Here is a 14,658-nt window from a genome sequence, read left to right as displayed (position 1 = left end):
TTTCTCTGACCTTGTACCACACCACGACTCAGCCAGCGCCTGTCGTCGAGACGCCTTGATTGGTTTTCACTCATACGATGTATTTCATATTTTCAGACTGATGAAATATGGCATTGGTAAAAGATCTCTTTTCAAACAAGTTTCTACACGTGATATACAGGGTTAGTTGGGGATTCATCTACCCGTGGTATTCCTTACTGAACTTTTTTATATCGCTGTTCATCCAAACAACACCTGAAAGAGATGCACCCTGCAATGAGAGATACTGTTTCATTATGATCTGTGCTCCTTTTCTGATTGTTATCATTTGCATTTTCACGCCGATAATGTTGATAGGATTGCCATTTTGGATTGCTCTCGGGCAGGTTAAGAATTCATACGCTTACTACGAATGTTTAGAGCTTTGTAACCCAGCAAGCATCCAAGATATCCGCCAAAAATCAACTCAGCGATCAGCACCAGGGGAGACATCTGTAGAAAAGGAAGCAAATAATTTACCCGCAATAACGAAGTCGATCGAAGAGAGTATTGAACAGCAAGGCAAACAAATCAAGAAAATTGGTGAGGATGCCAAATTTACAGTCGTAACGGCGAATACTTGTCTTCTGCCTGAAGCGATCGCACGCACTGAGAATCTGGGCAACGTGAAGAGAAGAGCTCGAAACATAGCATCAGCTATAATTCACGGAGACGATGTAGAATCAGATGAATTAGTGATGGTAGAAGCGCCTGTAACGGATGACAGTAACTCATTCAATGCTCGATTCAGACGACACACGACCCTCGTCGATTTCGTGTATCCTCTATCAACGAAATTTCCAAAATCAATTGATTTCCTCTGTTTACAAGAAGTATTCGATTCCGATGCTTCGGCAATTCTAAGAGAGATTCTGAGCGAAAGTTTTGGCTTCATGTTACACGATGCTGGATGTAAATCCTGCGTTCAGTTATTGAACAGTGGTTTGTTTATCGCCAGTCGATATCCGATCACAGACGCCGACTTCAAGAGGTTCTGGGCTTGTGAAGGAAAAGAGAAATTCCTGTCGAAAGGTGTATTGATGGCTAAGGTAATCTCTTCAATCGACGGTCCCTTTCAAAGAAAATTCATGAATTCGTCGTAATTTTGTGTTAATCTTATAATACGCAGATTGATCTTGGACAAACAAGTTCGAACAAGAAACTGGTTGGATACATCGCTAATACGCATCTGCAGCAATTCGGACGTAAGTTAGATCATGTGTATTCGGGACATTTGCACCCATCGAATGGAATTCCCTACCCCGCAACCCCTCCGTGATATCTCTACACCGGAAATAGTTCTTTCTTCAATTTATAAGGCCTTCAATTTATAAGGCGCCATCCTATCCTTTCCCAAATTACAACATACAACACTTCCAGCCAGACCGGGTTCAAGAAGAGAATAGCACAACTACATTGTATATACTGATTTCTTGGGCAAAAATATGATACAGTGATTTTTACATTTTCAAAATATTTATATTTCTATGGTAGGAGAAATACGCTGTTTACAGATGGACGCTGTATTGTGTGAAATCGAACTATTTCAACGAGCTACCAAAGTAGAAGACGAAGTTGTACTGTTCGATATTCTTTGCGGAGATTTCAATTTCGATCGTATGTCATTAGGTAAATAATGTTGATGCATTTCGATATATAACATTTGTAGCTTTTGTTCAACTTCTCGTAATGTAAAATTTGATACTCATTTTCTGTAGGAGAGGAAGCGAATTGGAAACATTCAATATTTGATTCTTATTGCGATCCTTGCGTTAATGACAGAGGCGAATATAAACCATGGGTAGTAGGTAAATAACTTACACCGCAAAATGAAATGCCAAACACATGTATGATCAGGGTGGGCCTGACCTGGAAAAAACAGGACATTTTACAAAATTTGCAATACTCAAAAAGGGAATTTGATTCACTCGGGGAATTTTTTTGTTATACTAGAAAAATGGTGGGAAACTCAGGGAATTTGTAAATTGGCGGAAAGTGGCTGCCTTGATACTCTTTATGGATTACACTTTCTAGGTACGAAGCTGATCACGGATGACATTCATATGAAACTTATCTCGACACCTGATGGATTGAAGAGGTGAGATAAACCTTTCTAATGTGTGGCTGGTAATGAATAAATAGTTAAAACGAAGATCACATTTTCTTTCTAGAACTATGGAAAATGACGGTTTACGTCAGTATTTTGTTGAAAGCGTATACAGAAAGAAAGCTACTGATGGAATGCCTGAGTTTAATGGTAAACGCAAGTTGGATAACATCCTCTACCGTCCCCCTAATAAAATTGACCTAGTAAGTTCCGGTAGATATTGATGTAGATGAATATTTTCGATCTGGAATACAAGACTGCTATCTTTCATTTTAGTCAGTGGAAGAGTTTTCATTCATCACAGCCGCTTCAACTTTTACTGACCACATTCCATGCTCTATGACATTTACAGTAAACAGATAATCACTGTTTGTACGGATTGTTTGTTATACTAGTAGTTCTAGCGTTCTTCAGGGTATTTCATCAGTTATTCAATGTTGTTGATTTTTAAGTTGGAAAAATGCATCGATTAATAGTTTATTGTGGTTATTTTTTAAGATAAATTTTCTGTTGTTCAATGAATTATTTTAGACAATTAATCATGTTACTGAAGATTTAATAAATTACTATTTTTGAAGTTCAATTTCATGATTTGTAGAAAGGCTTAAATACGTTACATCTTTGTAGAGAAGGGTGTCGGACTCACTCAGAGGTTGAGGGTTAAAACCATGATATTCGGGCAGGACATACATGATGTCAGTGTTCTCCAACTGCTGATATTACAAGTCGTATGAAGAAAGTTCCGAGAATCTTCGACTGGATGAACTTAATGTTATTCGCACTCATTATTATCGATACACAAAGGAAACACGAACCTCCCTCCAACTAAAGACAATGTCCTTTATCAAAAAATTACTAAGACTCAATTTAATAAATGTAATAATAAATTATTTATATATTATTCTATCCACATCTCCTTTAAAATAACATCAATTGTACAAAAGTAAACGGATATTAAATATTCAAACCGATGTTTTCACAATGTTAGCGACTTTCTAACGATTCAGGGCTACAGTTAAATAAAAATGTGGTAAATGAAATAAACGTTTGCTGAGTGAATCTGCTGATACGGGTAAAACTCTGAAACAAACCCAACGAATCGAGGGCTATGAATAAAATCAAAATGTACATAACTAGGGTTGGAAAATAAAATAATAATATACCAGTACACTCTGATTTGTTTCAGTGACTACATCAATTGTTCATTTGTACAGTGGGAAAAAATGTGTAACGAAATTCATCACGATTCCAGCAATTAAAAACTAGTCAAGTAACAGGTTCATCTGTGCATACGATCAGTTTTTCGTAGAGACATTACAATATTAGGTATATATCCACAAATCATTACCACACGATTACAATAATTCTGACATAAGCAGCGTCCACGAGAGGATTTCTGTATGGTAGCTCACATGGTTACATAATTCGAGGCCTATTCGTGGCTTTTTAAGTACAGAACTGAAATTCTGGCAAATTGGCACCACGTAAGTGCGGTACTTCCTAATCCCAGAATCTTGTGTGAATGCTGCTATAGTATGAAGAATATAGACAGGCTATCATTCAATCTCCTTAGATAATTTGGCAGTGTTGGTATATTTGTATGGTTGAATGACTAGAGTCTATTCAGCTGCTGATAATTTCATTTGTTCAATGATACTATGCTGAGGCTGTGTGATAACTGTAGTATCTCCTACTGCTCCTACTGATGCCGAGGAACCCGTCCTCGCTCCATTCTCGGGATGCTTTTTCGTCGACTTATGGATCGCTACAAGATTAGGAATTCGAGAAGGTTTCGATTTCTGGATGTCGAAGTGACTCGTGTTCGTTCGCTTGTGTTTTTTCTTTCCACGTCCGGCCCACGTTAAATGACCACTGCAAAAAACAACAACGGAAATTCGAATCAAACACAAATAAATGACATCCCTATTGAATAATCCGTCATTTCTATTTGAATACTAACAGCGCGTAATGTCCTTGTGTATCGGATTGAGACTCAGTTGTAGGTGATGAAGGTAAACTCGATGATTCGTGCGGAGAATTGTCAGCTTTCAGCAACATTTCCAGCTCGTTATAACCCTGAAAACCAGCCATGTATTCTTCCTTTTCCTCTTCATTGATCGGACACCCGGGTAAAACCGCTCTCTGTAGAAGCACGTACAGGGTCGTGTTAGCGACCTTCTCGTGGTTACTCGATTCTGAATCACTGGTCGCTCCGCGTATAACAGCATCGGTAACCAGAGGCACAACAACTCGATTCCAGAATAAACTCATCCATCTAGAAACACAAACAATTATCAAATCATCTCATGGTCAACTTTTTATCTAATACAATAACCTTGCCTAACTCGGACATAGCCAACAAAATAAGACTTATTTTTCCAGTACCAGAGTTGTCAGAGTTACGCGAGGTTTACTGTGCATACCGCAATTATAGAATTCATTTATATTTTCAATATCCTGGATATTCTTACCTGAAAACTGAAGTAACTTTCCCAATCTCTACTGGACATGATAAGAAATGTGTGGGTCCGAACACTATTTCTGGAAGGCCTAGTTTCCCCAATGCTTCGTTCAGACGATGCCATACTCTAGTCGTCCACTGTAGAGCCTGATGAACAGTACAATCCACAGGTGGATACTGACCTCCGTAGATATGTATGAGGCTACGTGTGAAGTATCGTGATAACAAACTGCAGTAAGGTTCGGTATCAATTCGACAATGAACCCATCGGAATAGCTGCTGAACAGATAGTTCAATTCCAGTAGACCTGAAAATACATCCAAATGATACATACAGTTGACTACACTTATCATTGTTATTACATATATTATGGAAACGTTTATATCATATACCCATACTGCACTACACTTATATTATGGGGTCATTCATTTATTACGTACGCATTAGAGGAGGGGGGAGGTGTCAGTGCAATTGCGTACTGTAATGCATAATGTATATGAAAAAATGGCCGATATTGCGTACAGAGGGGGAGGGGGGTTGAAAAATTCAAATTTTATGCGTACGTAATAAATGAATGACCCCTATATGGATATCAATAGTCTTGGCTGACAGTGCATCATACAAACATTCAAAAGAGAATTATTCTTATGAGTTATGTGTATCAACTTACCTGCTCCTGTCCATTGTTCCAATTATATAACAATTTGATGGAAGATAGTAGGAACGCTCCTTACCGCCTAAACATAAACGAACAAAATTTCATTCTACGGCTGGCTTTAAAACATCATAATCAAATCGTAATTCAACTCTCGACTTACCCCGTACGAATGATACCGAATTCTCAGCACCTTTTTTCTCGATCAAACTGAGAAGATCTCGCAGAATCTCGGACAAACAAATCTTACTGAGGTCGTCTAATACTAAGACAGGTGTGTACGAGGGAACATCGGTAACGTCTTGTTCCAGCAATACTCCCTCCTCGATGAGCAGAGATGTGAAATCTCGTTGTTTTAAATCACTGTTCACGGTTATGACAACTACTTCGCACGTATAACCTTTCTGTCGTTCTTTAGTCTTTAGAAAATTAATAAATATCAATTATTCGTTGCTTGATGAAGACAGTAAATTAAGCAGGTACAATTTTCTAAGTACAATATTCATCAAAGAATCTTATGATTAGTATTTCTTTTAAATATATTTTGTGAAGAGCTTTGAGACTCCTTAATGTTAAGCGCTTTTGAATAATAAATTAGTATCAGTATCATTATTATTATTATTACTATTATTATTGTAAATACCTGTATACAATCAGCCAATCGTCTAGCCAGGTAACTTTTACCAGTTCCACCAGGACCATAAAATACAACGCTTCGATATTGTTCAGCCTTTGAAAATAAGACAGAGAAATGAAGACCAGGGTCACCACCAAAATATCATTCTCACTTAAGTTTATTGAACTTACGAGTCTTAAGTAATTTTGTAAAGTGGTTGCTGGTAGTAGCATCTCGTAGGCTAAAGAATCTTGACAGTTATCTTCCCAACCTGTAATGCATATAAAAGCAAAGTTAGAATTCATGTAGATATGAAACCATAAATCTGAAGTGATATACTTACCGAACAGACTAACAGTTATCTGTTGTGCGTTGTGAGTGATCAAGATATCATACGGCGTATATTCTGATGGTGTTCCAGGTGACCAGTGGTGTTGACCTGTCAAATATTGTAATGTTCTTCAATTCAAAGACGATGAATTTCTTTCAAACTTGTCAAATTAACTCGCGCATAAAATAGTATTTCAACTCACCCATACAAAAGTATTTAATACTGTTTAATGTCAGGCCAAGCATAGGCGGAGCATCGGGAGATTTCTTAATGTGGTTGTTATTTTTGCTGTCACTCTTCGAATGGAAGCCCTTAGATATGATAGTCAAGTGATTTAAAAACAAATCACTAAGTGTTCCCTCTAGCGACGGCCATGAAGTTTCCACAGTTATACAAACAGTGCCGACTATGAATGGAGAGGAGTTGTGTAGAGTTGGATGGTTTAAATGATCCGGTTCGATGCATACAGTACAATGTCGTTCTCTACAAACTAATCCCGCCGTCGACAGATAAACCGAACACGTTTCAGAAGCGAGATCGAACGCCGTACGTCCGTAGTGGTCTTTTTTCTCTAAATCGAGGTCGGCTTCTTTCACCAGAATCTCCAACGATGCCTTTACAATATGAGAAATTAGTAATTCACATTTAAACCGAATGATTAGAATCTATTATAGAAATATTCCTTGATGTAAAACTACTGACCGTGTCTCCTTTCATGGCTGCTAAATGAACAGGGGTCAGACCATCAGCATCTCCGCTGTTTAACAAGTGTTTGTACAATTCATGTTTTGTGATATGATTCAACAGTAGTTCTAAACAATCATTGTGGTTACCATTAATAGCTGCGTGAAGTACACCCCATCCAGCCTGCAAAAAACATTCATTAGTCAGTCAAATTTTACAAGTGCAGCAGGACCCAGTTCCATCAGTTCTCTAGTCTACCGAAACTAGTCTTAACCCTCCAGTCAAACATAACCACCCACTTAAATAACTGGATCCAGATGTACATAGATAAGTATTCACATTTTCAAGTTATCACGGCTAAACAAGTGTTCTCCACAGGAGGTGTTAGAGGGGCTGCCACTCCTGTCATTTTTACATAAACCCCTGAAAGCCACTAAAATGAATCTAAATGCAGAATTAAACAGTAACAGTACAGTCCTATAGAGATAGTAATGATACTTACAAAGTTAACAATATCTATCCGAGCTGAGTGATTAATAAGCAATGAACATACACCACAGTGTCCATGTCGAGCAGCCCAATATAGAGAGGTTCTGCCCGATTGGTCTATTTCATTAACGTGGGCTCCGTGGCTCAGAAGTATCAGAACAATTTTCTCATGTCCCGCTCCAGATGCAGCGTGTAACGGTGTTAGTTTGTCATCTCTTCTAGCATTTATATTTCCACCATGTTGCAATAATAGTCGCAAACAATCTGTACATTAAAAAAAAAATTTAACAAAACACCAAAAAACGCACCACTATGATTCAACTGGACAAATACTATATGAATCAAAGGGGGTCTAATTTCTCTTAGACTTTAATTAAAAGGGTCAAATTCACTAGGTTCTATCATACACTGCCGCAATGGTTTTTTAAATAGAACACAAAAATGACTGGCTAGAATTTGGTGTAAGTAAAAATATTCATGTTAGTAAAAAAATATTTTTTATTATTTCAAAAAGGCACAATGGCCCAGAAGGGCATTTGCACGCTCTGACCCCTCATTAGGAAAACGTATGTGAATTGTAAATATGTATACCTTCATGTCCATTTTCAGCTGCACAGTGAATAGCAGTAGCACCATCTTTAAGGGTTTCATTAACGTCTATAGTGTCATTGTGATTATCTATAACTAAACTTAAAAGTTGAGCGTAGTCGCCTGAAGCTGCTGAAGTATGTAAAGGAGAAGAGTGGAGATTTGATGAGAGATCTACTGAAGGTGCACTACTCTCACCTGAAAATAATTGAAAATAAAACCAACATTTAGCTACCGGTAGTCAGATGTCTGTAACACGAGTTTCTCGCAATACGCTTTGTGGTAGTTTGCATTTCGAGACTTGTTTCTTACGAGTAGAAAAATATTTACATGTCATGGTCAGTGCACATAAAAACCCTTTTTACCCAGAATTATACTTATAAATACTGATATAAAAATTACCTTTCAAATTACAGTAACAATGTTTTTGGTTAAATACATGTACCATACGGGCTTATACGATGAGGGTATATTTCGAGATAAAAAATACATTTTGGTGATAGAGAGGATTTCAGAGCAGTGATTGTTGAATATACATCATATCATATATCTTAAGTAGTGAAGCGTAGAATTGCTACATTAGTGTGTGTGAAAGGAGTAAAACTCGTAGCAGATGGCTGAATGAGTCATTTAACATCAGTAACAAGAAACTAATGCAATCAGTTCCTATGGCCGTTTTTTATCCGTTTAATGCATAAACAAATATTTATAGCATAGCATTAACATCATACGGGTGCTAATCTTACACATATCAAATAAATAAACTGCGGAATATTGGACGAAATGCATAACGGTCGAAAAATGCGTGGAAGAATTCTTGCTCACAAGTTCACAAGGCACTTTATTGATGAGAGCATACCTGAGCGATATGCTACAGCGCGCGGTGTAGTATTAATACCCAGCTCTGTATCTCTAGAGCGAGTCCTCGGTGAATCAAGCCAACAAACTATTACTGTGCGTAGGAGGCAGTAGGAAACAAGTCAATTTTCGCTGTATATTTATTTCTACAGGGTAGAGATATCAGGAAGCATGGCAAAGGAATTCACTTATACTTTCATCTAGAGTTCTATATGATGTTTTTCCTGTATATTGAAGCAGTTGAACCTACCTTTTTATTCTAAGCATAAATAATCAAACACTGTTATATAATCCACAAAAATATTCATTAGTGATTTTTCAAAAAATTACCAGTTAATAAAAATCTAAAAATAAATAGCTTCTACCGCAGGAAATGGAAATTGTGACTGGCTAAGAGCAGCAGGCAGGTTAGAACATCAACTAATGGACTTTTACCTGCAGAATTCAGATCTATAGTTTCAGTATCGTCCATGTCGATTGAAACAAAATCAGAAAGGTGAGTACTACTAGAAGACATGCTGATGACGAACTGAAATAAACAAATCAACACATGCACATAGCTACATAACAAACAAATATAATAATAGCGTGTACAAATTACAGACAAATAAAGTGTGTACATGCAAAATAAAGAGGCTCACCCACAACAAAAAGGAAAATGTCTCATTTCGAAATAGTTTCTACGAAGTGACACAAATTAGCATTTCTAAAATATCTAAGTTAGATCTATGTGCATTCAAAGAAATAAAACTTGGTCTACCTCGGTGTGATAAAAGAAAAGTGTAGTTAAAGAGTATTAATTAATATGCGCTACGAGATATATATTCTTCATCAGTTCTCCGATATATCCACCACACCATCCTCTGATGAAGCAGCACCGAATCAGTTCACTTTGTAGCATAATAATTTTCGCAACCAATCTATCAATTGATTTCATCGCGGAAAGATAGTTACAATACTATCTCAGACCTATACTTGCTGTATAACAACGGGAAGATCCTTGTTCAAGAAAAACCGAAACATCGAACTCAATTAATTGATCGTTTTTTTATTTCTTATCATCTTTTTATAGAAAAATTCATTCTAAATTTAAACTAACATCATTCACTCAAGGGCCGACCGTATATCAGGGTCCCTAAAGATCAGTCATTCCTGGATATAAGGAGTTTATTTTAAGTAGACCGCATCATTTGCGCATCCCAATTACTGTAGACTCCTCCTAAATCGGTTCTGTTATCTCAGTAATCCATTAATTCAGTGGTTTTGTAAGCGAATTTAATTCCTCACACTATTTAACTCGAATTCTAATTTGGTAACCGCCTAATTGCGTAACAAAAAATCCTGGTTCCAACTGTACTGGCTTAGGCATATAGTCTACTGTACAACTACGTACAAACTTTCCTAATTGCCTATTTTCCAGTTTTGGGCATTTTACTCAAATCAAAGGAGTTTCAAGCACTTTTAAAAAGCATTTTCAATTTAGAAGAAGGTTTTAAGGAATCAAGGAGTCATAGGGACCCTGTATAAGCTAATCAATCACTGAACACAATTCGAGTTTTTAACACCAGCTGGATTTTCTCTTCGCTGAACCATGTACATAGAATATCCACCAAAATTCATGCAAATCTTATCACTTTATAATATCCTAAATCAATTACATAAAAGCAATATCTATAGAGTATCATACATGCATCTAACATTGATATAATATATAAACATTTCTCGAAAATACTGGCGAACGCACACTGGGAACTTATTAAAATCATTGTAAAACGTACTGTCTTAACACTGAAATATGTTGGCCAATTACATTACTATTAAATACCACTGACTTTGTAAATACGAGTATATTCAACATTCAACGGTAACTCTTATATACAAACAATGAAATACTGCCTCAAATATAAACCTATTCTTAGTTCACTGCATTCAAGATCACTACTCCAACAGTTAATTCTAACTTGGATCAAGGTTTTGTAAAGTTTCCATCCGTTCAAATATTTGAGCAGATCATTAACCAGCAAACTTCAAAAACATGAACAATATCTACAGAGATTCCAACCAGACCGCCGCATAAACTTAATATAACCCTTTTTGATGTAATGTCTTATTTTGATGTATGAGAAACTGAGACAGGTTAAAGCACAGCGTAATTATACACTTAAACAGCAGGTTAGGATAGAAATGAAATCAGTACTAGGATCATAAAGTCAACATACTTTAATATCCAAAATCATTATTAACCAATTATAGCTCAAATTATCAGAAGCTTCAGAAGTGTTTAACTTTCAGCAGTTCCACGAAAGATTGAGCTACTCAGTTGAGTTATCTTTTCTTCAGGTATGTTAAACTTTTTATTGCTATGAAATCAGAAAGTAACGAAACTACACCGGTGTTAGGGGTTTGTAATGACAGAAATAAACTTCTGACAATTTGAGCGGTAAAACATATATTCTACGTAGTAATGTTTGCGAGGCATCGTCAAAGTAAGGTACAATTGTATACAGTTATATAACCATTGCAAACATTATCAAAGAGAATGTACGTCGCATACGAGAAAGAGAATTAAAAGCATTAAACAAAATTATCACTGTAAGCATTACATCAACTAAACACAGAAATAGGAATATATCGCCACATTTCAGGAGAAAAGGTTATCGCTACAGTAAAGCCTGGTGAAAGTGTGTCAGATCATTGAATCGAGGATTATTATTATTACTGAATGTCAGATGAGGAGTGCTAGTCAACAGTGAGGATAAATAATAATAATAATAATAATAATAATAAACAACTAAACTTGTAAAAAGTAAATTCAATCAGCTATAACACGAACCTGAGATACCTTTCGAGCAGTCGATCCATCACTAGTAACGATCATGTTCGATTGACTCGATGATGATGATGGTACTCCTGATGTAACGGTAACCGGTTTAGCACCTTCGATAGGCGGACATTCAAGGGAACGTTCGCGAACACCTGTCTGTCCATATTTAGTCGAACCGGCGCCGACTGACGGTAGATTCGACGTATTAGCGCGTAAACCTTTTTGAACGGAACTAGCACTAAGTACAGGTTTATTTGGAGGGACTGGCGGTGGAGTGCCGCGCCCGGCCGGACTAGTTTTTCTCGGCGCGTTAGCTCCGGCGACGGTGAATGAGATTTTTCCTCCGGAAGGCGTCGAGAACACCGTCGTTCCCGAACTGGCGCCGGTGTTTAAATTAACTCGCGCGCCCGGACTCAACACGACCTCTGTCGGGCGCTCCGGTTTTTCTGATTTTTGAAGTTGTAAAATCGCGCGTTTGATGTTCGACTCGGGTTTCGTGGCCACGTCTTTCTCGGGAACTTCTTGCATATTCTTACGTAACTCGGGGGGAGTATTAGGAGGCGTATTGCGAAACACTTTTGGTTGCGATTTAGGCACTGGTTGTGTCGTCGCTACCTGCGGATTAGGCATCGACTCTTTATCAACCCCGGTTATCACGCTGCTTTTGATTTCGATACTTTTCGGGCCTTCGCGATTTTTATCTAAATTCAATTGTTTTTGAAGCGCTGTCACCTGCTGTTGTAAGTGGTCGATATCGCGTTGTAATTCGTTATTTTTAGTTTCCTCGCGTTGCAAGCGCATTTTTAATTGTTGTTTTTCGGTATCGAACTCAGCGAGCTGTTTTTCCATTGCTGCCTCCATTTTCAATGATTTTTTACTCTCCTCGACTAATCCCTCGGCCATATTTTTAGTCCGAGTTCTCTCTTCGTTCATTTTAGCTTCGGCCGTTCGACATCTTTTATGCGCCGCTATTAATTTCTCTGCCATTTGGCGTCTTTCCTTAATGAGCATTATTGCCACTTGTTTATGTTTGGCCGATGATTTATGCTCCTCTTCGAACTGCTCCTTTAATTTCTTCAGCTCCTTCTCGCATTTTTTCGCGTTGTTCTTTTCGAAATCGATCTGCAAAATTTTATAAAAATTTCACCAAAACCATTCATAGACGCAGCGTTGAAAATGTTTGAAGCAACGATTCTCAAAAACAAACCTCATTTCGCAGCCGTTGTCGTTCTTTCTCCAGAGCGTAGGTGACGTCATCTCCCTGAGCCATATCTTGAGCATGTTTCTTTCTCTCTTCATCCAACTCGTGACAAGCCTTTCAATACGGATATAACACACATAGATATCAATAACTCATTCAAATGTCATATTGTACAAATATCTGATTCAACTCGAACTTTAGAGATGAGTAAATTCCTTATGAAGATAAGAAAACCGAAAAATTCAAAAACATCAGATGAATTAATAAATACCAATTTTACCTGATGATGGCTGGAACCAGCAAAAACAATAAGTTTCAATTTTTTAAGTTTTTGAATTTTCTCCAAGACTTGTTAAGACACTTTTCACTTCAATTATACGTCTCACAGATTAGCACATTTCAATAACTCATAACTCAAATCTTACCTTGTGATATTTTTTATCAGTTAGTCCAATTTGATCTTTCATTTTTATTTGAGCTTTCCGCTGAACGGTAATCAGTTTTTCAAGTTGCACGAGTTGATTTTCGTACATGTTTTTAATGGCGTTCTCGTCGAAGCTCTTATCGTTGTGACCCTCTGAGTCACGTTGTAACGCACAGAACGGGTCCGTCAAACCGAAACGTCCGTATTTCGCTTGATACATCAACTGTTTGGCTTTTTCCGCCTGAAAACAAATAAACAATTACATGTGATAGTTATTCATAGTAATTAAGACTCTCAAAATATTAGACAATGTCTAGCAAGGATATCGAGGATACACCAGGTTCACTAGTGGTACATTTAGAAAAATCTCAAACTATAAGAAGCCTAAAGATCAATCCAAGTTTAGGCCTATGAAGAGATGTGATTTGCCTAATGATTTATTGGGAGGCTAAAATTCTAGAAGAAAGTCAGGGGCAGATCTAGGAAAATTGCAAGGCTGAGGTCCAGAAGAAAATATAAGGCATCTCTCGGATAAAGTAGCTATGCCAAAGGCCACTAGCTGAGTGTCACCCTCGGTATTAAGACGTTTCTTATGAAATGAACAACAATTTGATTGAGTTGTCCTATTGACAGGCATGTCATCTAGTGGTTAAGCTGGTAATGGTGGAGTCCTTTGAGAGATTTAGAAATTACCTTAAGCGCGGCTATAACAACTTCTCTTGCCTGCAACTCTCCTTCTAAATAACTTAACAATTGAATCAGGTCCGTTTTACTCAATTCCATTTTCGGGTGTCGCTGAAACATAAATTGAAGTATTTCATCAACGATGAAACTAGAACAATCAGCCAAGCAGAGACATGTTCATAAAGCAACTAACTAAAACTGGCCTGCCCTAACTGGCTTATTAAAAACATACCTTCAATGTATTTGATGGAACTTGAGTAACTTGATCGGGCACAACATCAAATCTATTCATAGCTGCAGAACTTCCGAACCGGGGATTTCTGCCTGCCATCGCGATAATTTTAGGTACACTCAGTATTGGATACTAAAATTTAATTGCATTGATTCTGATTGAATTTTTAATTTTTTCACGGTCTCTCAACATTTAAACAAGGCACAATTTCCTGAAACACGAGAGTCCCAACTTTAATCGACGCTAGCGCGATACATCAGCGCAAGCATCCTCTCAATTCAGCTCAAACCTAGTTCTCGAAACAGTCATTTTGTGACATATTCTAACGTTTTGATCGATGAATACTCAAAATCTGTCATTGTCTATAGTCACGTGACGTATTATTAGGGTAATGAGGGTATTGACTAAAATACGGAAGTGGATTTGGATCATGGAAAGAACGGTGTAAAAATCAGCGATCTCGCTTGAATAGGGTAGTAATGGTTG

At 37.4% G+C, this 14,658-nt stretch overlaps 2 protein-coding genes across 3 annotated transcripts; one reads left to right on the top strand and one right to left on the bottom strand.

Annotated features, from left to right (window-relative positions):
* The first annotated feature begins 273 nt into the window (after positions 1-273).
* On the top strand, positions 274-2,606 carry LOC141901645 (sphingomyelin phosphodiesterase 5-like). Its single transcript, XM_074789024.1, has 7 exons — positions 274-1,067; positions 1,148-1,223; positions 1,513-1,647; positions 1,737-1,826; positions 2,053-2,116; positions 2,190-2,328; positions 2,402-2,606. Exons 1-7 carry the CDS (start codon positions 276-278, stop codon positions 2,486-2,488), a joined length of 1,383 nt encoding a protein of 460 aa, XP_074645125.1. The 5' UTR covers positions 274-275; the 3' UTR covers positions 2,489-2,606.
* Positions 2,607-3,035: 429 nt separating this feature from the next.
* On the bottom strand, positions 3,036-14,539 carry LOC141901611 (cortactin-binding protein 2-like). 2 transcript variants are annotated; one of them, XM_074788959.1, is made up of 19 exons: positions 14,405-14,537; positions 14,173-14,304; positions 13,950-14,051; positions 13,258-13,497; positions 12,839-12,946; positions 11,641-12,753; positions 9,243-9,336; positions 7,953-8,147; positions 7,375-7,625; positions 6,891-7,055; positions 6,391-6,802; positions 6,201-6,296; positions 6,049-6,128; positions 5,885-5,971; positions 5,405-5,660; positions 5,257-5,323; positions 4,597-4,893; positions 4,086-4,400; positions 3,036-3,997 (listed from the first exon to the last, which is right to left on the bottom strand). In XM_074788959.1, the coding sequence occupies exons 2-19, from the start codon at positions 14,269-14,271 to the stop codon at positions 3,745-3,747; spliced, it is 4,230 nt and encodes a 1,409-aa protein (XP_074645060.1). In that variant the 5' UTR covers positions 14,272-14,304; positions 14,405-14,537; the 3' UTR covers positions 3,036-3,744. The 2 variants fall into 2 exon arrangements, with proteins under 2 accessions (XP_074645060.1, XP_074645059.1); XM_074788958.1 differs by having other exon boundaries at positions 14,173-14,539.
* Between the last annotated feature and the right edge of the window lie 119 nt (positions 14,540-14,658).

This window comes from Tubulanus polymorphus, chromosome 3 (genome assembly GCF_964204645.1).
Source record: "Tubulanus polymorphus chromosome 3, tnTubPoly1.2, whole genome shotgun sequence".
Taxonomy (NCBI): Eukaryota; Metazoa; Nemertea; class Palaeonemertea; order Tubulaniformes; family Tubulanidae; genus Tubulanus; species Tubulanus polymorphus.
Note: the sequence above shows the minus strand (reverse complement) of the source record. Positions and strands in the feature narration are given on the sequence as shown.